This window comes from Lampetra fluviatilis, chromosome 29 (genome assembly GCF_964198595.1).
Source record: "Lampetra fluviatilis chromosome 29, kcLamFluv1.1, whole genome shotgun sequence".
Taxonomy (NCBI): Eukaryota; Metazoa; Chordata; class Hyperoartia; order Petromyzontiformes; family Petromyzontidae; genus Lampetra; species Lampetra fluviatilis.
In genome coordinates this window covers 6,309,799-6,335,164 of record NC_136303.1, presented here as the reverse complement: position 1 = coordinate 6,335,164, position 25,366 = coordinate 6,309,799, and the positions used below count along the sequence as shown (strand labels likewise).

Sequence of the window (25,366 nt, the reverse complement as noted above, 5' to 3'; positions counted from 1 at the left end):
TGTGCTCTGCTGCTCTTAAATAGGTGCCCCCTAACAGCACTTACCATAACAATGTGAACATCTGTACGGATGATATTTGTTGTGTGTGCGTATGAATGCGTGTCGGCATTCGTACGGGAGCAATAGTGTCGCGGTTAGCGCGCTGCGTTACAAACCCGGTGACCCGAGTTAACTCCTGCTCACGGCCAACACCAGTGACGTTTATCTGAACCGGTCCCGGGCCTCCCCTCGGTCGACTCAGCCTCAGATGAGTACCTGGTGTGGTGTGTAAACATCGCCACTGGGGAGACGAAGGCGACCGGACGTGGTGCTGGCCACTCACCCCCTCGTGTGCCGTGTCAGCCTTCGTAGGTGCTTGCTAACAGCACTTGTCTCAAAAGAATGTTGAGCCTATACGGGGGACATTTGGCTTCTCACAGAATGATGGTGAACCTCACCGAGGAAGTGAAACTTTACGTATGAATATTAACAAACAGAAAGGTTATGTTTATTCTTACCGTATTTGCACTACAGAAATGTTTATTGCAACGTTCCTGTCACATATCAGCATATCATTGACTACGGTCACGATCATCATCAGCCATGGTCACTCCACTGCTGGATGAAGGCATCCCCCAAGCCGCTGTCACCTCTTATGACCCCGTGATGTTATAATCCACCGAGCATCTGCACACGAGCTTATTTCACTGCCATGTCATCGGACAACATTTGTTGCTGAATGAAGGATTACAATTTTCTGTAAAAGTAAAATATATATATAAATATTTTGTATGCACATTTACTTCCAATGTGTGCTTGTTTAAAGTGTACGCTGCCACGTGTGTTCCGTTGTGTTTCTTTTTCAGAAATTATGTCACGTTTACGATGGCTATTGAGTTTTGGTGAGTCGTCTACAAGCCACGATTTATAGAGCCTCAACATTCGAGAACAACAATTCACGATTTCGTAAATATTTAACATTCACTTTCTAAATATGCTGTATATTCCTGGGTTGACATAAAACAAGATAGTACATTACAGTACTTGCCAATGGTGATGTATAAGATGCATTTTGATAGATACGCAGGATGCAATATTGTTGGCATTATATACACTCAAGTTAAACTTTTTTAAAAAGTGGGATGCATCAACAATCGACTCCTTGCACTGTGGAGGTATTATCAGCCGAAGAAGATTGTTTACCCATGCTAAGCGCGTCCCATCACCATTCTCTGAATTGTGCAGATCGGTCATATCGCAAATGGGGGTTCATCACGCTCACAACATTGGCCAGTGGCATTTAAAAGACACGTTACACGATTTTAAAACGCCGGATGGACACATTGCAATGAATGAAACAAAATAACGACTCTTTTTTTGATTTAAAGCTTTCATGACTGCAGGGATTCATATTCTTGGTTCTTTCGGTAAAGTACCTTCTACGTGACTTTACCGAAAGAACCAAGACAAATAATGACTGTGAATCTGTTTCTTTCGATGTTTGTGATTACGGATGATTTTAACACAATAAAGTTATACAGGGGGCCCTACATTAAAGTTTAAATTGGCTCTTGTACATTACACGAGATGATATTTAACATTTGAACCTATTGCTAGTACAACTGTGCGTGGTATAAAAACGATAATTAATTTTTCAAAACATTTATTTTCCCTCGATTTGCAACTACGGTCAGAAACTTTGGCGGGGTGGTGCATCAAAATCAGTTCTCATGATGTTGAAGCAGTCGAAAGACGAACGCGATGAGCAGCTGAACGCGAAGCTTCGCAGTCTTTTGCCCTATAGCAGCACCCAGCCTGATGACGATTGGCTGCTCCGTGTTCCAAAGGGAAATGTTGACTCATCGTGCCCTCGACTTGGTTGGGACGGTTAATCGATTCAACATAACCCAAAGCAACGGTTAACATTGACCTTTTTTTTGGCGAGTTTCAGCAAACTTGGCGACAGGGTCAATTCAAGACTGATGAACAGATTTGATGATTCAAATTTACATTTTAAACTGTTTTATGACGACCGGTGTGCTATGCTGCACCACCGGTGTACCGTCAATACGTCCATTTGTCGACCATACTTGGGACGCAAGGATGTTGTAAATGTGGGCTTTCTGGTTGGAAATGATTCTCAACGGTGTGTATATTTTACATTCGATATAGAAAATCCATATCATACTCAGACATCTATTTCAGCTGGTAATGCCCATTGAGATAGGCAGCTCCTTCACAAGACCCAATTTAGAAGGACAATCCATATGTTTAGCCAAGCTTGTGTTTCTGGGAAATGTGCATCCTTTTTACCCTTCGGAAGCAATATTATATTCCAGTGTAACTCTGTTTGGAAAAAAACTTTAATGTAACATTTAGAAATACTAAGTTTATCACTCAGAATGTGGTTGAAATAGATATATTACATAAAAGCAATGTTTGTAATGCAAATAATGAATGATAATATGCTGCTGTCTATTTAAAATGTGTCGATTTTAAAACGTCACTTTAAGTAAGACCATGTGGAACATTTAATACAAAGGAACTCTATCTATATTCTTGGTATTATTTTCACCTGAATGCTTAAGTAGTTGTGTCTGCTGTAGTTAACGCATATGTACTTGTAAGATCGTCGTGGTATTTATATGTCTTGTAAGTTTATAAAGCAGAGTGATACACAATACTTTGTGATGATCCCAGACCGTTGGAGGCAATATTGGAGAGGTGTGGCCTTTAAAACCCGTAGCATGTGTGTCACGGTGGTAATGCGACGCTAATATATTTCTATTAAACAAATGATTTGGTGATGCTGCGTTGCCAGCGCACGGTGCAGTGGCGAGACCAGAGAGAGGACAGGAGGTCGACTTGCATTCAAACTTCTTCTTCGCGCTGTACGGCTGACGTAGATGCAGGTGGTCAAAGCCAGACAACCGCGTCAGTAGTAGCGGAGTGTCATCGCTGTGATGTTTCTTTCGTGTTTTATGGATCGGGCATCGCGTCGTGATATGTTGTACGGATCTGTTCTGGATAACCACAGTCGCACACTGGAGCGTTTTTTTAGTTTCCATTTGGCGTGTTAGTAATGTGACCCTGATTTATTTATGTTGAACATGATTTGGTGATGCTGCGTTGGCAGCGGTGCAGTGGTGAGACCAGAAAGGGGACAGGGGTTCGACTGGCATTCAAACTGAACACCGTGCAGCCGTTTGGCCGAGATGAACCTTCACTTAAAAAACACAACTCTATCATGGAGCGCTGGACAAACCTTACACGTGTTTAGTTTCATTTGATTTATTTTTAGCTCTATATATTGGACCCCATGAATGCAATACTGGGTGGATTGTGCCCTCGCAAGAACAAATATTCCTACAATGAAATGTACCACTAAACATGTTACAACTTTACTTTTAATAGCAATTAGTTTATTTAGTAATATTTATTATTAGTGGATGGTTTCTGTTACTACTATTCGACAACTATTCATATGCCAATTTAAAAACGTATCAGAAAACACTTTTAAAAATATAATTCTCATCAGGTCCCATGGTGTAAAGAGCAGTTACCAATTACCAACTCTTATTATCCATAAGATGTATTTTTGGGTTTGATAGTGTAAATACCGCCACCACCCGACACAGCCAATTAGTAAGGTTTGTCACGTAAACAGAACGTACTAATGAGTTACTGGTTCAGCACACCGGTTGAGTTGGAGAGTAAACCCACATTTAATTACAACTAGCATTATCAGGCGGACAGCCAGATTTCTGGAGACATCTTTCTCTTACCTTCTTAAATAGATGGATACATGTGATGGCATCACTTGTGAGCCAATCAGGTGAAAAGGCCAGTGGGGGCCTCTATTAATGTGATATGAAGAAGGGCCATTGTGTGAAACATTGCCTATTATATATTGTATATTTCTAGTGTTCCTTTTCAGGCCAGTGGTTTTGATCAATGTGTTGGTGTCATATATTTATATTGCAGTGTTTGTATGGTAGAGGTGTAAATGATCCATTCGATTAATCAATATCTATAATAATGCTCATGTAGTGCATCACATGTGTATTTCAATATGTATGTGTTGTTGTATGTACTGACTTTCTGTGATCTATTAAATTGAATCGAGCAATCATGTCATGCCGTCATGTGTGTGTAGGTTTGCGTTCTTGATTTACTATACAGCATTTTCTTATAGAGGGTTGGGTTCTAAATTTGATTTATTGAATGTGTGATTTACGTATATGGTTACATGTAAAAATGAATGTCCTTTTGAAAATACATGTTTCTTGTAATACTCGGAGTAAAGCAAAGTCAATTATAAACATTCTTTATTGTGATACTTAGAGTAAAACAATGCAAATTTGATTACTTTTACAAAGCACACATCATTTGGAATTATATGGTTGCATAATTAAAGACATTTCTCCCTGATTGTATAAAAAACATTCTAAACACCCTTTATAATGTGAAACGCATAAAAAAACCAAGGCTGTCATTAACGAGATATATAAAAGCACCTACTAAAACCGAAGATAGATTGCAACGTATATTCTAGAATTAACAATGTAACATAAAATAATGATTTGCAGAGAATGACTTTTTGAAAAACAAAATCAACAAACCTACTTCACATTTTCCACCTGTCAGAATAAGTGACAGATGTATGTACTGGAAACGCTACTACTACTACCATGATGCACAGCAGAAGGCACTACAGTTTGTGTTCATGATGGACAATAATAACATCTCTTCAGCCTGGCTCTGCAGTTATGCATGTATAGAACCCGAGTTAATATGGGCAAACACGAAAATCGTTTGCAATAAATAGGCAAGATAATTTCTGTGGGACTCTACTGGCACTGATATTGGTTGTTTATAACCCCTGACAGTTATATCACTGGGCAATTCAGAGCCTAATAAATCGAGCGTCTTGGCACGGGCGTTAATTCCTGCTTCTCTACCAAACTATCGGTGTCATCCTTCTTGACACAACAAGACATCGTTTTTAACTCTTTATCGCATTGCCTTATCTGACGAAGGCTGTGCTTGCTTCACTAGGCTCCGACTTCGCAGCTACTGCCAGGTATGTAAAAAATTAAGAGCTTGCGTTGGATTCAATGCATCTCTCCTACGGTCGCGCGCCTTTGAGATAGCGATGGAAGGATATTTCGCCAGTGTCCCTGCGTCGTCGTACAACAGTGGCTCTCTGCGGTTACATGAGAACGGAAGCCGCGAAAGCGAGAGGGAGCAGCAGGGCTGCAGCCTGGTAGGCTGGCTTGGAAGCCGCCGAGTTTTGACCTTCCGATGTGCTCGGCTTTTCCTCTGTCGGACACAACAATGATCAGTTAGTTCAGCCGTTCAACATGTCAACAATCAATCATTCATTATTCATCAATTGCCCGAGTTAAAGCCAACTAAGATTCAGTGCTCATTTTTTTTCTCATTGGAGATTGGATCTAATGGTAGCTACTTGTAAGACCTTTCCTAGTTGGGGCCCAGGAAAGTTTTCTGTTTGTAATTTGGGTAAAGGCACGCCATGGATTACACCTGTGAATGGTGTTGCAGGGTGTTTATTGTAAGCTTTGACAGCAGGCAGCGTACTCTAGTAATGACCTGCTGTTGAATTGTTGCGAATTGTGTTCGCTTATTATGGATGATTATACGGTACTAACCAATGTCCTACCCATTCTCCCAAACAAAAAAACACGATTCATAATCCGGTTTCCAGTTAAAACTGTTTTCCAAAAATCTGCATCATTTTGTAATTTTGCGTTAATCCGGGGTTAATTTCAGCTGGAGTTCTCCCGGCTGAGCTCGAGAAAATATTTCTCCGTCCATTTCACGCCCCTCTCGGGGGAGATGGGCCGGGGGTTGTGGCGGGTGGTATCCAGGGGGTTGGGAGCCCCCTGGAAGGCAAATGAAGCGATTGGTGCCCGTGTATAATTCAACTTCACCGTCAGATCACGTCGCGTGCAAATTAAGATTCTTTCTGTAATTTTGCGTTCGCTTTCCGATTTGCAGGCGCTTCAAAATTAACAGCAGAAGAACATTTAGATATCACTTTTACATTTCAATTAGCCCATGAACCACGGCACAGTCGAACAATTTATAAAGCACTGCAGTTGACTGTGCTACCAATCAGGACTGAGCTAATTGGCGCGTCACTATTACGGAACTGATAAATAAACATGATCGGAAGCAATTAACTTTTGTCAGTACTGCATACCTGTCAACCCATACGGTTTTCCTGTATTATTGTGTAGGGAATTTGAGTTTTCAGGTCCATACGGTGTACAGCCGTTTCAATACGGGCAAACATTTGTTTTTCTCCTTTGTGGTGGGACTTTGTAGAATGAATGTTGAGATTTATGAGGGCACGGGGTGACCAGTAAGGTCTGAATTGGTCTGTAATAAGGTAGGTACTGATAATGGGTTCACAGTTATGGTACTGTTTATGTAGGTCCTTTAAAATTGTAAACTCAAGGTTTGCTTCGAGTATCTAATAACTATTAAGGAACAAACGCACTCTATAGTAGGCAGTCCAAGTGGACATTCACAGTTTGGAGAAACCGGTGCCATCTCGAGGTCACTATATTGTTGCTCTGTCACGCCGTGTTTATTCGAGACCCTTTTACCTTTTCTTTCAAGCGGGCCAAGAGTCATGATCTTTGTGTCCTTTTCTGAATCGGGAACTGCATTCCTCAGCGAGCACCTCTGCATCGACAAAACAACAACAAAATAACAACAACAGTTACTCGGCCAGAACCACACACGCGTTTATCTTTTATCAAAGCGGCGGAGATGACAACGACGACGACGCCGTTAGGTTTGAGAGACGTGGCGGTGGGCACCACGGGGGTGGTGGTGCTGTCTGGTACCTTGGTGCACACTGTGGACTGAGAATCACAGACGGCCACCCTGCAGTGGAGGTGGACTTGGTTGTAGTTGCCGACGAACTTGAAGACCTTCATGGAGAACTTGGAAAACTGCGACACCCCATTCTCAATTATCTTCACGGAGGCATCCTGCGTGGCCGGGCAGCTGTTTGTGTGCAGGGAGGTGGGGGGGGGGAATATGTTAGCTTACGTATTGAAGCAAAAAAACAAAAACATCATCGTACTGTACATACAGTGCTGAAAAAACACATCTATACAATGTGTCGGGCAGTGTTGACACCGTGGCAGTAGTTGGCGCGCCGCATGATGAACCCATTAAAATAAGTTCACTTCCCATCCATGGTTGACGTCGGTGGCGGGTGACATCCGAGCCAGCCCATGGACCCTCACTTCCCCTACCCACGACCGGCGTGGCGATGCACAGTCAAGCAAACACCGTCGAGCCGACACGGTGCATGCAAACTCTCCTCCAGCAGTGGCTTGGGAGAGGGCGGGCACCGTTATAGCCATATATACCCTCATTATTTTCACGATTCCTTTGCGGTCGGCGCATTTCACCGCGGGCCCGGTGCGACCGAACGAGCCGTCCCCCGGCGCTGGTTGTGACCTGTTAGTGACGAAGATGAACTGCACTGGGTGGTTGGGGTCGGCGGTCGGGGTGGCCCAGCAGTCGCGGATCTGCTGCTTGAAGCGCGCGGGGTCGCCGCCGGTCAACGTGATGCCCACGTAGAGGAACTCGTCGGTGCCAAGACTCACGGTCGACTCGTACACGCTCGTGAACGCGTCGCTCTTGTACAGGCGCATCTGCAGAAGGAACTTCCCCGGTTGCGTCGGAATCGTGATTTCCGTGTTGCTGCAACCGATGAAAAGACGAAGGTTATTAGTTTTGACGGAGGAACAAATAGCCGCCCGTCGTGTTGTCACCTTGGGTTCAATTTGTGACCGCGTAGACCAGCGTTTGCTAAATCGCGACATCCCTGCTTTTGCATGCTACGCATGCCAGATGACTGATAAATGATCATTGATTTGAATCAATCTCATGCAACAAACATGTAGACACAAAAACAGCTGCAATTCGTCACGAGGTAATGGTCAGTCCTCCGCAGCACTTGTGCCAGCCGAGGTGCGCTTAGAGGCCACGTGTAATGTTGAAAACTCGCTGGTAGGAGGCCATAGGACAGACCCAGGTGTTATGGGTTAACCAACTGAGATGACTGACAGATGCACCACCTGTGTTCCCCACTGTGTCAATTCGCTATGTTTTAGTTACTCGAGTCACTGCTCAAATGCACACTCTTGCACGCACACACAAACAAGTTCTCTCACTCATTTTGAATCTGCACTCTTCACATTACGTCAGACGTGAAAATGAAGGTTATGTCTTTTGTATGCATTCGTTGGTTACCGAGCTGAGACTATTTAGATTATTTTACTGCGATAAATGTCCAAATGATGAGCCACTTTGTTAAGCTATCATTTGTGGCCAGGTTGCTTCTGAGAAATTAGTTAATATCTCAGTGGGCTTTGGCTGGTAGGATGGGGATGGTTTAGTTTTATTTGTATGCGTTTGGGTGATTTGTTTACCTCTCTTGTACTTTGGACGATCATGTTTTTGTATTGTTTAGTGTAACATTCTTTCGGTAAAGTCACGTGAAGATGGTCGCTTGTTGTTGCGATCGAAACGTCGTCATCTATTATTTTTTCTACCTACGTGACGTTACTGAAAGAACCAAAGAGTATGGGTTGCTGCAGTCACGAAAGCTTCAAATAAAGATTGTAACATTCTTACCCGCCCCTACTGGACATCTATAAAAATTATCTTTATAGCTCATCGGGTTCCTCCAGTGTGAATACATTTTGTGATTCTGAAATATTCTATCAACTCGCTACACTTGGGAACCCTTTTATATCACTTGTGGCTGAAACCCAGATTTCAACCCATCATCTCGTCAGTGGCAGCTCAGTGCTCTTGACTCCTGAACCACGTGCCCCCCTCCTCCAAAAGTGGCATTGGCCAATCACAGGGCAACTCACTTGATGGTCGGCAGCACGGGCGTGGACGAGGCGTTGTTTTCGATGGGGTACGCGCACCCAAACTCTATGGTGATCTTCTTCTGTTGCGTAATCGCCGGGTTAGTACTTGGATCCACGACTCCTCTGACGGCATTCGTGTAGATGATGTGGGTTGCGTTCGTCTGCAGGGGTGAAACGCCAAACAGTCACCATCAGTTGTTGGAGGGTGGAGGCGCCTGAGCGTAGGGCACCACTTTCACTGCTCAGCACCACAGAGCAATGCATTATTCTAATGCACCTTCATAAGAAGAAAAATAAAGATCCCCTGTATAGCCTTAACAGACTGTTTGAGCGAGTGCTGTTAACGACCACGGATGAAGGCCAACTCGGTACATTAGTGCTATTGACCTAGGGGAGGCCCAGGACCGGTTCAGATATTATTTACCAATGCTGGCTGTAGAGCAGGAATCGAACTCGGGTTGGTGGGTTCGTAGCGCAGTGTGCGAATCACCGCACTACCGCTCCTCACTCGTTGATAATGCACAACATTGGTAAACGGATTTTTACAGACAGTGTGGGCATCACCATCTCAAAGCATTACCACCCCAAAACGAACAGATGACTTTGAGACGTATTATTTAACCAGGGGGGATGGATGAATGAGTTTGGAATTACGTGGATAATTGTGACCACTTACAATGACATTGTACAGTTTACACCTGTGTATCATGATTGGTCCGCTGATTTGGTTCACAACAAAGTCCTGTCCTATCAGTTTTAAAATTACCTGATCCTGTTAAAGTCCCCTTCACTTCACAGGTCTACGTATTTTATTGCTTTATTAGAATGATTTCAATTCGGGCAAGTATATGACAGCGTGCGTACTCATAGTTTTTACAGTGGTACAAATGCTCACGTTTTACTGCCACATATATTCACGAACAGCCCCTTTTGTCAGGCGATTTCTGGACGAGGGCCTCACTGCCACGTATGGGTCATGGGGGTTAGTTGACCAAACTTTACCACGCTGGTGAGTGCGGGTTGGTGACGGCGGTGAAGCATAGACATGGAAGACCAGCAGAGTACAAGAATGGATTTAGCATCACTGCCCTCTCTGCATAGCCTAACGGTACGAGCTGATAAAACAAATGCAAAGCATTGCTGAGTAAAACAATGGATGGGTGGGCGGTCATAGCAAGACAGCCTTGTTCATAATGAGTTTGTTTGTGATGCTGCATTATTGGCTTGTGGTGCACAAGCACCAATAACAAAAAGACTCAACGCAACTCGTCAGTAGCACTGCCCTAAAAGGAAAACATAACAAGCAACGTTACTGGCGACGGCCCTCCTTCATAGCAGAGAGATCATCATCTCCAGGAAGGTCCATTGCCCAAAATGTCATCTTTGAACAGAAAATATTTCTGAGCTGTGATACTGACAAATGTGTTGAGGTTTTTGGTGTTAATGTACGAGTGGACGGATGGGCGGGCGGGCGGGAGGTTGAACGGAAAGTCAGAATACCGTCACTTGACTGCCACAGTGGTCGCTGGTGCTGATGATTGTGGAGAAGTACACTTGGCCTCCTGTGTCGTTGCCTCGGCAGGCGGGGCTGTTGAGGTGCAGGTACTGCACTGTGAACCCCTTGTGGAACAGCTGGCAGCTGGACAGGGCAATGTTCATCTCGGTGGCTTCACAGCTGAGCGTGTAGTTCACAGAGGGGCCTGTGGATGATGGGTGTGCGCAGGACGCACCACGAGTCTTCATTAGGGGATTCGCAGAGTTTTGGCAGCTTCCGATCATTTGGTGCACAGAATCTGAGTATCCCTTTCACCATAAGTTTTATTATTAGTATTATACTAATATTGTTATGTTATTCGGCCTGGCCAGACACTGTTTTTTTTAGCACAACTGTCAATTGCAAGATTGTCATTTACAAATATTTTTTTTTTTTAAATCTGATTCATGCGGTCAACATAGTGGCCACTTTTGGCTGCAGAGGTGAAGCAAACTCATTAAATAAAATGTATGCGATGCCATGTGCTGCGAGCTTAAGAATCGATATTTATCAATGAAATTATGCATTGCCATTAGAACCTCTATCCATCAGAACAAAAGACTATATATATTACAGCCACTGTTGAATTCCACAAACAGTGGTATGTATCAGCCCCAGGGGATAGCGTGTTAGGTCACACCATATCAGGATTTGAACTCAAAACCTTCGCTGTTGCGAGTCGCCCGCTCCGCCATCAGGCTGGATTATATAACAGAGCAGAAGAAATGACGTTGAGTGTTTTTTTGGTAAAATGCGCCGGGTTTGTGCACAGCCGTGTGCGTACCTTGCGAATTCTCATCGCAGTAACATCCGTAAATCCCACTGTTGGAGCCGCACCACTCTCGTTCACCGCAGGAGATGGCGCTGCATGGGTCAGAGGCGGCTGGAAAAGAAACAACCCCGTGGAAGGAAACGTTACTTGCAAACACGGCTCATGTGGAGTGGCTCACCGGCATGGCTCGCCGAGACGTGAAGAGATAAATATTCGCGAGATGAGAGAGAGATAAACAAGAGAGAGCTGTAGAGAACATGCTAACTCCAAATATACAGGAGTCAAGGTCGGGATCAAACCCACGTGCTCCTATATACCAGGTTAGGTAGTTAACATCTCACTACCGTAGCGCCCAACTACTGCTTTTTTGGTTTATTTACATAGTTGCAGAGCACAGTGCCCAAAGGGCCAAAACGTCAAATTGCCAGCAACAAACAGCACTATAAAAGTTATAATCGAAAAGAAGGGTTAACACATTTCTTGGATTGAGCAAGATCAGAAGAGGTTTGTTAAAAGAGACGATGGGAGTACATTTCAAAGGGAAGCAGTGCGAGCGAAGAAGCAGAAAGAGAAGTGTTTTTTGCCAGCAGTGCAGTGGTGGTTGAACAGTGTGGATACACGAGGGAAAGTGGCGATGTACGCAAGCCCCCCGTGTCTGTAGGCACATTTTATGAAGCTCTACCGCCAGCACAACCTAAATTAATGTGTCCTGCCGGACGATGGAACGGAGTCCTGTAGTCGGCCATGGGGTGCCGCACTTACGGCATCCGCTGGGGCCTTTCCAGTCGCCGAGCGGCACGCCGGCCAGGCCGCAGGCCTGTGAGTAGGCCTCGAGGGCGCGGCACAGCTGCAGCTTGGTGGCCTCGTAGCTGCACAGGTCGTAGACGCAGGACTCCAGGTAGAGCGCAGGGTCCACGAACCAGTGGCAGCTTCGGAAGGGACCTTCGGGATCGGACAGCACGAAACAGTGTCCCCGCATCTCCTCCTCGTCGCACCTGCCCGGCTCCACGTGGTCCATGGTGTCCTCGCAGCTGCGTGTGGGGGGGAATTTGGGAGTGAGCGAATGGGTCCAGTATAGATACACGCACACAATGTACTTAGTTTTTTTTTTTACCAGGTAAGGCCCACTGAGCTATATAGCTTTTCTTTCAGAAGCGACCTGGCCACAAATGATAACTTAAGAAAGTGGCTTATCACGTGGACATTTATTGTAGCCAAATGCTCTAATCGCATGTTTCCTAATGTGGAGGCAAAAACTGGAGACCCCGAAGAAAAATCCACTCGACCCCGGGGAAAACATGCAAACTCCAAATATTCAGGCGTCGGGATCCAACCCATCTCGATCCTGCACACCAGGCGAGGTAGTTAACATCTCACCACCATGGCACCCCAAGGAACACACGCACACACAGACCATATAGAATATATAAATAAGCTGCAGCTATCACTTGACATGCATATTGCAATGGTCTAATCACACCAAGACCAATGGAGCTAGTAGGAAGCTGTTATTATTAGGAGCTATTATTATTAGGAAATAACTGCAGCTAATCACTTTAAAATCTAAATTGAATTTTTTTTCTTTAAAACTCCCTTTTGTGTTTAGTTTGTTGTCTTTGCCCCGCACTTCAGATGAGCACGGGTGGCTACGTACCGTGCAAAAGAAGTTCAACATACGTATACAACGTGACAAGAAGGAGTAGAAAGAGATTCAGGCAAGAAGTAGAGAAGGTTGAGGCAGCAACGACGCATTTCGAGTTCTGTATTTGGCTGCTAAACATGATAAGCTATCATTTGTGGCCAGGTCACTTCTGAAAAAGAGCCACATAGTTCAGCGGGCCTTACCTGGTAAAATAAAAAATAGTTTAGTTTATTGAGGCGTTCGCCCGTCCGCCTGCCCACCACCCGCTCACCTGGCATCCACGTCGGGTGCCCTCCAGCTGCGGCCGAACTGCCGGGCGTCCATGGCGATCTCCCCAGACGGGGTCAGGAGGTCGTCGCGGGGGTCGCCGTTGTAGTTGCCACACATCCCGCAGAGGCGGCCCGCGTACTCTGCGCCCACTTCCACGTGCGCCGTGTACAGCCGGTCGTAGCGCACGGTCACATTGTGCGGCGTGCGTGCCACCACGAAGCCGCTCCCCTCCTCGGAGAGGGCGACTCCTTCGGCGACGACGACCGGGAGCAACGTCCGCGCTCCGTTGACCTTTGCGCGCGCGGTGGACGGGGAGAGCACGGACGCCCGGGTGAATAACTGAAGACGGAAGCTTGTGTTGCCTCCGAAACGTCGTGATTTTTATTTTATTTTACTTTTATTAAATTTTAATTTTTTACCTACGTGACTTTACCGAAAAAACCTAAGAATATAAATCCTTGCAGTCACGAAAGCTTCAAATCTAGAATGAATAACTGTCCCACCACTAAAAAGTCGGCAATTTGAATTTGAACACTTGGGCAATGCAATACTACTATTACGGTGGATCAGTGACATTGGATGAAACCCATACCTATTTGGGGACAATGATTAAGAGTTCCTGACACATTAATCTACATTTTTGGAGAAAGAAACGGTAAAATCTGATTGATGAAATCCACACGTTTTCAATGTACAGCAAAGTGAAGGCCTCTCTCTTCACACGAACGCTACTACCCCCATGTGCCTGAATTTTATTTCATAACCTTGTCGCTAATGGTGGGAGCAGCTGCGCGGTGGTTGAATCCAGTGACCGGAGTTGCGTTCACGGTCACGGCTCAGGTCAGTTACGAGCAACGTCTCATACTGACCTGGGGCCTCCCCGCGCCTCCCCTCCCCCTCGCCCTCCATGCCACACGCCTTTCCCAACCCCGCACTCACTTAGAGTGAAGACTTCTTCCTCTAGCAACCGACCTCAAGTGTACGGATAAAAAAAAGCTCAACCCACTGTTATAAAAGAGGACACACAGAGTGTAATAAATTTTCCGCCGCTGTCGCAAGCCTCACCAGGACTTCCCTCCCGCGGAGCAGGACGTGCGCACTGCCGACGATCAGGTGCACCCCCGAGATAAAGGACACCGCAGCTGTGCCCCGCCGCTTGTTCTCCATAACGACGCGGAAGAAGGGGTACGGCTCGCCGCCGCCGCTGCCGCCACACGGCCTCGCCACGTCGTAGGCGCAGACGCCCTGGTAGTGGACGACGGCGCCGTCGAACGTGAAGTAGTGGGGGTCGTTGGTGACCGTGCAGCGTGCCGCGGCCGCCTGGAAGCAGCCGCGGGCGCCGGCGCGCACGGAGCAGGAGAGGCCGACGGGGCACGACGCCGGGGAGCAGCGCACGAGGCCGCCTGTCGAGCACTCGCACCGCTCCGAGCAGCCGTCGCTCCACACCGCCTCGCCCGCCTGGTGCACAAAACGTCAAGACGAACGATCGGTTGATAGTGATCCTGGAGCCCGGTCGGGTGGCGCGGGTGGCGCATGCCTCGCGACGAAACTTTGTGGCTGATGGTGAAACGCGCCTCACTTGATGACCCGGTTTCGTCGCAGGTGGCTGTCCAGATTTAAACCCAGGGTCTCCGTTCACGCCAGGTTCAACCCACTGAGCAGGTGCTGCTTCTCATTACCCGTTAACTTCCCGCCTCATGCCCGTGTTTTCAGTCGCAGGAATGTCGACCCGTATCAAGTTGGCAACTGCCCAAAAACTAAAAATGAATTGCCTGGTGTTTGAATGAAATTGTGAGGCACCTCGGTGTAAAGTGTGATCTCCAGCTCTCTCTGCCCGCTCCCTCTATACCCTGAATAAGGGCCGTCAAACGAAATGTTACTCTGTATCTTTCTGTTATAAGGCAATGTTCACGATGAACCTGCCGAGTGTGTTATTTCGCGCCTGTATCTAACACCACTGCCGCCGCACTCCCTTAACTGCCCGTTCATTTTTAGCACAATGACCGGAGGAGCTTTTGCGGAAGTCGGTGTCCCTTCAGCAGGCCTCGTGCCTCTCTGCTGCAGATGGCCTCTTCCTCCGCTCTCCAACAGTGCAACACTTTGGTAAATGAACACTCCTTGTGCGCGTCATTGATACTTTACGTGTGATCGTCTGAAACAAAGCTTAATCCCTGGGGTTTCAGTAACTGAAAACTATTTCAAATATTTTTATTTTATTTTACCAGGTAAGGCCCACTGAGCTATACTGTACCTCTTTTTTTCAGAAGCGATCCGGCCACAAATGTTAGCTCAACAAAGTGGCTTATCACGTGGACATTTATAGCAGCCAAATACTCCAAATGCATGTTGACTTTAAATGTGTAAGTAAAAACCAGAGGGTTTATCAAGGTAAATCCTTGTCACCCTAAATGTGATGTTTACTTTTCTTTATCTTTTCCCAGCTATCTCAGGGCACCAGGGTGTAAAGCACAATCTACAAACACGGTAAATCCCTCTGCCCCCCTCTCTGTGCTCTCGACAAGGGCCACTGCCGAACTATTGACCTTCTATACATGTGATGTAAGGCAGTGTTAATAAAAAACGTGGTGCGTTTTTTTTAACTTTGGCGATAATGTTCGACTTCCAAGAGGACGTCTGGTGAGGAGGCGATTTAGTAAGTTCGTGTGCAGGTGACGGGTGGATTCCTACATCGCAGCATCATGGAAAGCAGTGGCGGCAGCTATGGGAGGTCTTCATCACAGCAGTGCATTGGCCACGGCTGACGACGACGACGATATTGTTACGACGTGATGACAAATACCACCAACTACCGGAACCCCGACGCACCTGCAGATAGCGCCCGTTGTAGTCGCAGCCGCACTGGGCCACTGAGACGCACTCCGCGCCGCTCCAGACGTAGCCCCTGTCGCACTGGCAGCCCTCGCCGCACGGCCTGTGGCATCCCGCGGGCCCGGCCAGCTCCGCGCACGAGGATGGGCAGGCCGATCCGCACAGCTCGTAGTGGCTGTGCAGCGGGCAGCTGTGCTCTGTGGGGCGGAGAGAGAGAGAGACACGATCAATAATGATAAAAATGATGACAATAAACTTGCATTTTTGAAAAAGGCACATTTCATCTGTAGATCCCAATGCACCGTGCATCGAAAGCGGGAAATTAAACGGAACTGTCACTACACCACGGTGGCGAGATGTTAACTACCTGGCCAGGTATACAGGAGGTTGTGGGTTCGATTATGTCTCCCCGTGGTCGTGTGGATATTTATCTGGGTCTTCCGGTTCTCCCTCCACATGCGTTTGAAGTGTTTGGCTGCTAAAGATTTCCACAAGATAAGCCACTTGGTTGAGTTATTATTTGTGGCCAGGTCGCTTCTGAAAGAGAGCTACAAAGCCCAGTGGGCCATACATGGTAAAATAAAACGTTGTTGAGTTTTAGTTTTTACTGCGAGAGACTAAAGCGAGCTGGGCGGTAGTGGCGCACGTTACCTCTTGGTGGATCGCACAAAAGTCGCGAAAATCGAGTTGCCATAACCCTGACTTGCCATGAGAAGGCGGTACAGCAAAATTCGGACTCCAGCTGTTTCATCCGTAAGGGATAGAGCGTTTCCCCCTCGCACACGTGAGTTTTCTCCAGGTGCTCCGTATGTATGTACGTTGAACTTCTTTCGCACCGTACGTAGCCAACTGTGTAAACGCTCATCAATTGACCGGTGACACCTCAATATATAGAAGACTGCTGAACTCGGGCTATTGTTGGCACCGGCTCACCATGTGGTTGCCTTCCCACTTCTCTGTGGTTCCTCCTCTGAGGTCAGCCTCTCTCGACGACAGCGAGCGCTAACCGTGCGGCGGTTACGTTACGAGTTGAAATCATTACCATCATCATTGCGCGCCACTGCCGCCGACACGGTGGCGGCGAGCGCGGCTCCACCGCTCGCTCACTCACGTCCGAGCGTGTCGTTGCGCCACTCCTCCACGGTCCCGCCGTCCGACTGGCACGCCCCGGTGTACGCCTCCAGCGCCCCCGCCAGCAGGTCCGCGCCGCCTCCCATCGCGCACAGGTCGAACACGCAGCTGTCGTAGTAGCTGTCGGGGCTGACGGTCGCGTGGCAGCCGGCGAAGGGCCCGTCGGGTGAGGTCAGGATCCCGCAGTAGCCGTCGCTACCGTACAGCGCCCGCTGCTCGGGGTCGCACACCGGCGGGGCGCCGCTGCCGTCGTTGCACACGGAGCCGTCGTTCACCCTCCAGCTGATGCCGAACTGCACGGGGTCGGCGACGGGCCGCCCCTCCGGGGAGAGGAACTCGTCCGTGGCGTTGAGGTTGTAGTTTCCGCAGAGGCCGCAGAGCTTGCTCTGGAAGGTGGAGGCCACCTCCACGGTCACGTGGTAGCGGTGGTTGTAGGAGACCTGCAGCCCGAAGTCGGTGCTCACGACGGTGCTGCTGCCGCTCCTGTAGACGCTGAGTCTCCCGTTGTCGTGGCTCACCGGGAGGTTCCGGTTGAGCCCGTTCACCTTTAGTGGGGGAAAAAACAGGTGTGAAGATACGGTGATTTTTTTCACACTGCGCACCATGCATGCTGTCCCATTACCAGCTACGGTGGCGAGATGTCAACTACCTCGCCTTGTGTTGCAGGAGGTTGATTACGACCCCAATGCCTAAATATTTGGAGTTTACATGTTCTCCCTGTGGTCACGTGGATTTTACTCTGGGTCCTCCAGTTTTTCCCTCCACATTGAGAAATATGCGCTTAAGAGTAATTGGCCGCTATAAATTTCCACATGATAAGCCACTTCATTGAGCTATCATTTGTGGCCAGGTCGCTTCTGAAAAAGAGCTATATAGCTCAGTGGGTCTTACCTGGTAAAAAAGAAAAATCATTGGCAACAGGTTAATTTTGGGGATTTGTATAGTTTATAAGTATGACCGCATCTCAAAATGCTGCACAGATTTTCCCAAGATAGCTACCTCAAAAAGAGAGGACAATCCTTGGAAAAAAGCCAGGACAACCGGCAACCCTAAAAAGAGCAGGCAAGTCAACGACATAGGCGACTCGGGGGAAGGCATTTTCACGCTTGAGTGGCCCTGAAGGGAGGCGTAGCTCACCTGGACGTTGGCGCCATCGCCGGCGAAGATGTCCACCTGCTGGCCGTAGACGGCGACCGTCACCTGGCGTGGAACGGACACGGCCGAGGAGCCCAGGTTCCCGTTGCGAGCGCGGACCTCGAACTGCGGCAGCTCGCGGGAGCAGTTGCGCGCCAGCGTGTAGGTGCACGCGCCCTGGAAGTCGAAGGCGAGGCCGTCGAACGTGACGTAGTGCGGGTCGCTCCAGGCCCTGCAGGAGGCCCTGCCGGCGGGGTGGCAACCCCGCGCGCCGGCGAGCACGCCGCAGCTCTCGCCGACGCCGCACCCGCCCGTGGCCTCGCACGCCACGGAGCCGTCGCGCCGGCACTCGCAGCGCTCCCGGCACAGCTCGTCGGGCCAGAAGGCCTCGCCGCTCGCGTAGTTCTGACCGCCGTGGAAGCAGCCGCACTCGGCCAGGGGCACGCAGCGGCCGGAGCGCCAGACGGTGCCTGGGTTGCAGCGGCAGCCCTCGGCGCAAGGCCCGCGCGAGCAGATGGTCTGCTGGGCCAGGTCGCTGCAGCTCCTCTGGCAGGTGTTGCCGCACAGCTCGTAGTGGCTGTTGGACTGGCAGCTCATTGCTGTTTGATGGGAGAGCCGGCGGGCAGCAAGAGCGGGAACGCGGAGGTGAGGAATGCATTGGAGGTATGGGAGGGGGAGCAGGACGGGAGAGGAGAAGAAGCACGGGGAGGAGGAAAGCTTCAATTTACGTTTTTTACGACCTGGTATTTTGATACCATTGACATGAAGCGCCCAAAATATTTTTGACATTTCAATCGCTGGTGAAACTAAAATATCCTCATCTTTGTGTTTATATTTCCTACACTTTCTCTTAAGTTGCATTCGATCATACGAGCAACTTCTATTTTTCATTCATTACCAAGGAGCTGAAAAATATAATTTACCACGATGTTCTAACAAACAACAACAACAACACACGTGTGTACGGGGCGCCTTGTCACTCACGGCAAAAGCTGTCGTTCCTCCAGGCGTCGACGGTGCCATTGGCCGCCTGACACACGACCACGTAGGCCTCCAGGGCCTGGCAGAGGATGTCGCGCCGGCCCCCGTAGAGGCACACGTCGCTCACGCAGCTGTCAAAGTACGTGCCGGGGTTCGCCGCAGCGTGGCAGCCACGCAGGGGCCCCGTGGGGTCCGCGATGATGCCGCAGAACGCCCCACTGCCGTAGCGATCTCGGTCGGCCGCGAGGCACACCGGGAGGGGTGGGGGCGGGGGGGCGCCCCCCCCTCCCAGGCAGCCCTGGTCCTCGGCCACGGCCTCCGCCCGCCAGCTCCCGGCGAACTCGTTCGCGGAGGTCACGGTGGTGCCGTCCGGCAGGGCGAAGTCGTCCGTGGGGTCGCCGTTGTAGTTGCCGCACAGGCCGCACGTGAGGCCGCTGAGGCTGCTGGGAACGGTGATGGAGGCCTGGTTGTGCCAGTTGTAGGTGAGCTTCAGACCGAAGTCTGTCACGATCTCAGCAAGCCCTCCCTGGGCCACAGCCCAGATTTGTCTGGACGGGAGCGCCCAGTTTAGACTCATCACGGTGCCGTTTACCTGAAACATAAAATAAAAGCGTTGTCATTTGAATAATTTGTATTATTAGGCACGTATCGATGCATTGTTTAAATGCTCAAAGTCGATTCTTTTGGTCCTATAAACTATGTTATATTTCACCAGGTAATGCCCACTTAGCTATATAGCTCTTTTTTAGAAGCGAACTGGCACACAAATGATAGCTCAACCAAGTGGCTTATCGTGTGGAAATGTATAGCAGCCAAATATTCTAAACGCACGTTTCTAAATGTCGAGGGAAAACCGGAGGACCCGGAGAAAAATCCACACGACCATGGGGAGAACATACAAACTCCAAATATTCAGGCTGCAGGGTTGGGGTAGAACCCACAACTTCCTGTTTACCAGGCAAAGCAGTTAACATCTCGTCACCGTGGCACCTTGCAGCGGAGAGACTCACCAGGATTTGGTGGACGTGCTCCCTGGTGATGGTGATGGTGTAACCGTAGACGCTGAGTGACACGGAGTAGGGCCACGAGATGGAGCCGCCCCTCTGGTCGTTCTTGCCGAGCACCTCGAACGGGGGCACGACCTCCCCGTGGTCGCCGCACGCGCGCGCCATCACGTACGTGCACGTGCCATGGTAGTCAAAGCTCCGTCCGTCGAAGGTCACGTAGTGCGGGTCCGTGTAGAAGCGGCACGTGGCCGAGCCAGTCGAGTGGCAGCCGGTCACGCCGTTCTCGACGCCGCACCGCTCGTAGGCGCCGCACTCGGCCGCCTGGCAGCTCAGCTCTCCGCCCGCTGCGCACGAGCAGCGTCTCCGGCACGTGTCGTCCGCCCAGAAGGACTCGCCGGGCAGCAAGTAGCGCCCACTGGCGGGGTCGACGCAGCCGCAGTGGCTCCGCGGGACGCAGGCGCTGCCGCTGAGGACGTGGCCGTCGTCGCAGACGCAGCCCTCGGAGCAGAGGCTCCCGCCGCACTGGGGGGCGGCAGGTCCCTGCGGGGTGGAGCAGCCGGGCTGGCAGGGGCTCGAGCACGCGTTGTAGTGGCTGTGCGCCAGGCACGTCAGGGCTGCGGAGGGGACAACACGGGGACGGTGTTAATGTTCATCGATCGCTCCTGCCCCGTCATTATTAGGTTGTCAAGGTGCCGCTACAGTAAGCTTGTACTTAGGGTTGATGAGAAATAATGACGGTTCTTTGCGCTCCGTGTAGGCGTTTGAAGTTGCGCTGCGTATCTCTTCGATGTGTTTTCTGGTTGCACCAGCGTGTTGTCGCTCCATGTGCTAGGAGCTTCAGTTCCTGAGGCATTGATTAGTAATACTGGAGGAATAGATGTATTTTATTCTCATTGAGTCACTGTTTGAATGTCTTTTTTCCGTGTTTACGAGTCATACCTCGTACCTAGTTATTATGTGAAGGTATATCCCCGCACATAAAGATTAGTTTGTGGCTTACCCACACGTTACCCCGAACTCAACTGAACCAACCAAATCACTTTCTACCCCAGGGCATTGCAAATTTGCGAGACATCAGAGCAAAGGTCAAACTCGTCAAAGGCATCTGTTAACGATGAAACCACTTAACAAACCCAAGCGTAATCGTAGACTCTCTCTGTCACCTCAACTTGTGAAGATGTCCACGGAGAGTGGCGCGTGGTGAAATCCTGCGCAACAAATCACTCAACCTCGCAGCCCCGACTAAAAAAAAAACACGTCCTAAAAGCGGCTGCTAAAACACCCACATCAAATCTATCAACCAGAAACATGCATTTAGGTAGTTTTCCACATGATAAGCCACTTCATTGAGCTATCATTTGTGGCCAGGTCGTTTATGAAAAAGAAGCTAATCGCTAAGTGGGCTTTACCTGGTAAGATAAAAACAATTGTTTACTGTTTTTGTATTGTTTGTAGTTGTAACGTTCTCGACCCCGTGACCCTCCTGGATATCTGGGAAAAAGAGCTTTACAGCTCATCGGAATTCCTCCTCCAGTGTAAATAAACTTTCCGATTCTGATTATCCGAGTTGAACGGCGGCTCCACTTACGACAGAAGGTGCTGTTCCGCCAGCCGCTCACGCCAACGCCGGCCGCCTGGCAGGCTGCGGCATACGCCGAGAGCGCGTCGCACAGCGCCGTGATGCGGCCGCCCAGCGCGCACACGTCCGTCACGCAGCTCCCAAAGTGCGGCTCGGGACGCACGACGCGATGGCACTCTCGGAAGGGCCCCTCGGGCTCCACGAGGAGGCCGCAGAAGGCGCCGCTCGCGTACTGGGGCCGCTCGGCGTCGGGGCAGGGCTCGGAAGGCGGCTCCGTCGCCTGACAGTCTCCGTCGCCCCTCACCGTCCACGCCTGCCCGAAGTGATTCTGCGATGCAGCCAGGCTTCCATCGGGCAGAAGGAAATCATCGGTCGCGTTGCCGTTGTAGTTGCCGCAGAGGCCGCATGTCAGGCCCCGGTAGTCCCGTGGAAGCCACACGGTGGCGACGTGATGCCCGTCGTACTGAACGCGGAGGCCAAAGTTGGTCTCCACAAGCGCGGCACTGCCGGTCTGGACCGTGAGGTTCCCGGGGATGATCGTTATGGGCAAGTTGACCAGGACGCCGTCGACCTAAAGTACACGGCACATGTGATCCCTAGAGTACACGGCACGTGTGAGTCCCTCTCCGCTACAGCCGGGAACACTCGGAGCCAAATAAAGTAAATTGTCAGTCAATAAAATTGTGTTCTTTGCGGAAATCACGTCGGAAATGTAAGATGTATCATGATTATTATTAACAACGGAAGATACACATTCCATCAAATTGAATGTTTACTTTAGAACAGTCGCTAGTATTTTCAGTGTAATTTGAAGCTGGAAATGAAAATCAAGGATCTTGACCTATGCAAACATTGTGACAGAATAACTTGGGCAAATCACGATAACTATAAAGATACAAAAGCTGGCATGAGCACAATGAGTCTTACCCTGACTCGAGGGTAGTCAGCCCTGCCGATGATGATGGAATGGCCGTAGACGTCCACCTTCACCAGGTTCGTGTACGAAACGACGAGCGAGCCGCGGTCGTCGTTCTCCACCTCGACGTTGAACGGCACCGCACCGCCACCTCCGGCGCACGTCTTGGCCAGGGTGTAGCGGCAGGTGCCCATGAAGTCGAAGGCGGCGCCGTCGAACGTGTAGTAGTGCGGATCACCCGCCGCTTGGCAGAACACGGGGGGGCCGTCCTGGGGCACGCACGCCACCTCTCCCGCATGCACGCCGCACACCGTCGACGGGCCGCAGCTCGCCAGCTCACAGCCGACGGCGCCGCCGGCGAGGCACGTGCACCGGCGCGAGCATGCGGCGTCCTCCCAGAAGGCCTCACCGAGCGCGTGGTACGAGCCCCCGTGGCCACAGCCACAGGCGGAGGGCGGCACGCAGCGGCCGCCGCTCAGCACGTGGCCCTCGTCGCACTGGCAGCCCTCGTGGCAGGGAAGGCCGCAGCGGGACCGCTGCCCTTGGCTGGCGCAGCTCTCCGGGCAGCTGCTGGTGCACACCTCATAGTGGCTGTTTGCTCCGCATTGTTTTGCTGGAAATGTAGGAGGGGGGGGGGGAACATGGCATTTGCTTGAAAGGTCGGTGCGGGGAAAATACAATCGTGGCGACAGTCATTGGCTGCTCTGCTCTGAACGGAACAATTGTGAAATTGTGACCGTGGCATCGGTCCTCCCATCATGCCTTGCCTTGTGACACTACACTGCATATATACATTTTATATGAAAAACTGACTTCATCATTTGAACCTGTTAGAAAATCAAAAACAAATAAATGAAAACTAATTTAATACAGGTTTTTTTGGGTTAGAACGCGTAAATAAAAAATGTGTCGTTAAAACCCACCACCACCCAACACAGCCAACTAGTAAGGGTTGTCACGTAAACAGAACATGCCAATTCGTGACTAGTACAGCATACTGGTGTGTTGGTGAGCCAAGCATGACGTTTCGCCAGTAATTACAACTAGCTTCATCAGGGGACAGCCAGATTTGTCACATGACTGCACTTTTGGCAGAAAAAGTGCGGACATGACGTCACAGGAAGTGAATATTCGGATAAATCTGATGAAATGTTTTTTTTCGTATTGTCCGAAATTTCACGTCTAACCCAGATTATAAACTTATTTCGGACGAATACAAAAAATCGGGAATGCATCTCCAGTTTCGTCTTACGGCAAAAAGTGCTGTTCCTCCACGCCGCCACAGTGCCCGCGGCGGCCTGGCAGGCCTCCACGTAGCCCTCGAGCGCTCGGCACAGCACCTGCGCGCTGCCCTGCGTGACGCCCACGTCCAGAACGCAATCCTTGAAGTACTCCGTGACGTTCACGAGGCTGTGGCAGGCCGCAAAAGGCCCATCCGCTCGCAGGAGGATGCCGCAGTGGCCGTCGCTGCCATACTGTGGCCCGCTGCTGCCGTCGTTATCCCCACCGGCCGAGCACGGTTCCGTGATGTCGTCCCTGCAGGCCACTTCTCCCCCGGCGACCCTCCACGCCTTGGCGAACTCGACGACGCCGCCTGCGACCCCGCCGCCAGGCAGGCGGAGGTCGTCGCGTGGGTCGCCGTTATAGTCGCCGCAGAGGCCGCACGTGAGCCCCGCGTAGTCCTGGGGCACGCGCACCCGCGCCACGTGGCTGCCGTCGAAGGCGACTTCGAGGCCAAATTCGGTGAGCAGCAGAGTGCCGCTCGCGCTCTGGAATACCTGCAGCCTGCCGGCCACCAGCGAAATCGGGAGGTCCATGTACAAACCGTTCACCTGTGAGAAAACGGCAGAGAAATTAAGTTGTGAACGCAATGCCAAAAACGACACCCCTCAATCAGTTCACTGCTCTCCCTTGCGCAAAGGTCTCCAGCGACAGCTTCGGTATGTAAAATAGGTGAAGGTTAATGCACAGCAGCACCGGAACTGCTCTCTCATGTCACTGCAGGGGGATTTGTGTGTGTTCGCGTGCTTGCGAAGGATTTGGCTCTCCAACGGTGGGGTTTACGTAAAATAAAAAGAGCCAGGTACCACGCCATAAACCCCGCCGTGAGCAAGCGCTATTCCTTTTTCACATCCGTCAACTTTTAATTAGTTTAATTAGCGATTTAGTGCAATTTTTGTGTGCTTTCTATTTATTTATTCATGACGCGTGCACGACCATACCGACTCACGCGTCTTTGGTGGGGGGGACGGCCCATGCCAAGTCGCACGCCTTCGGTGTGAGTGAGGGGGACATTTTCTTTCACGTAAAAAATGCAAAAAAATGCAAAAAAATACACTAAATGCTGAGGTACATTTTTCACTGTGTGATGTCCCCCCCACCCGATGCATGCAGTTATTACTATACAGTCGGTAGATGCTACCACTATAGGCCGTAGATATTACTGCAGAGTGGCTGGGGAGATCGTGGCTGGGGGGGGGGGGTCAGGGGTAGCAGCCCAGCCCCAGCCTGCCAAGGTGCCGCCTCGGCCGGCTGGACAATCTAGACGAGGCCGGAGGCTCTGCACGGGACTAGGCCTCACCACGCCACTCTGTCAGGTGAGTACTTTGTGCTATAGAGTCCATAAATACAGCTATAGAGTCAGTATGTACTACTGTAGTGA

At 50.0% G+C, this 25,366-nt stretch overlaps 2 protein-coding genes across 8 annotated transcripts in view; one reads left to right on the top strand and one right to left on the bottom strand.

Annotated features, from left to right (window-relative positions):
- The window catches only part of CEP164 (centrosomal protein 164), a 38,724-nt gene extending 34,615 nt beyond the window's left edge, over positions 1-4,109 (top strand). For all 7 annotated transcript variants that reach the window (XM_078870044.1, XM_078870047.1, XM_078870048.1 and 4 more), the window contains one exon: positions 846-4,109. The gene's annotated coding sequence lies outside the window, so the exon portion shown is untranslated. The remainder of the gene's footprint in view (positions 1-845) is intronic.
- Positions 4,110-4,303: 194 nt separating this feature from the next.
- Positions 4,304-25,366, bottom strand: part of LOC144942889 (IgGFc-binding protein-like) — a 41,963-nt gene continuing 20,900 nt past the window's right edge. The window contains exons 10-27 of the mRNA XM_078869890.1: positions 23,957-24,536; positions 22,716-23,317; positions 21,798-22,359; positions 20,213-20,823; positions 19,206-19,794; positions 18,225-18,820; positions 17,068-17,632; positions 15,954-16,153; positions 14,193-14,585; positions 13,129-13,418; positions 11,978-12,246; positions 11,228-11,326; positions 10,410-10,609; positions 8,910-9,070; positions 7,483-7,728; positions 6,858-7,020; positions 6,615-6,693; positions 4,304-5,301 (exon numbers count right to left, since the gene is read on the bottom strand). Coding sequence (XP_078726016.1) covers positions 5,192-5,301; positions 6,615-6,693; positions 6,858-7,020; positions 7,483-7,728; positions 8,910-9,070; positions 10,410-10,609; positions 11,228-11,326; positions 11,978-12,246; positions 13,129-13,418; positions 14,193-14,585; positions 15,954-16,153; positions 17,068-17,632; positions 18,225-18,820; positions 19,206-19,794; positions 20,213-20,823; positions 21,798-22,359; positions 22,716-23,317; positions 23,957-24,536 — 6,315 coding nt within the window. The 3' untranslated portion in view covers positions 4,304-5,191. The remainder of the gene's footprint in view (positions 5,302-6,614; positions 6,694-6,857; positions 7,021-7,482; positions 7,729-8,909; positions 9,071-10,409; positions 10,610-11,227; positions 11,327-11,977; positions 12,247-13,128; positions 13,419-14,192; positions 14,586-15,953; positions 16,154-17,067; positions 17,633-18,224; positions 18,821-19,205; positions 19,795-20,212; positions 20,824-21,797; positions 22,360-22,715; positions 23,318-23,956; positions 24,537-25,366) is intronic.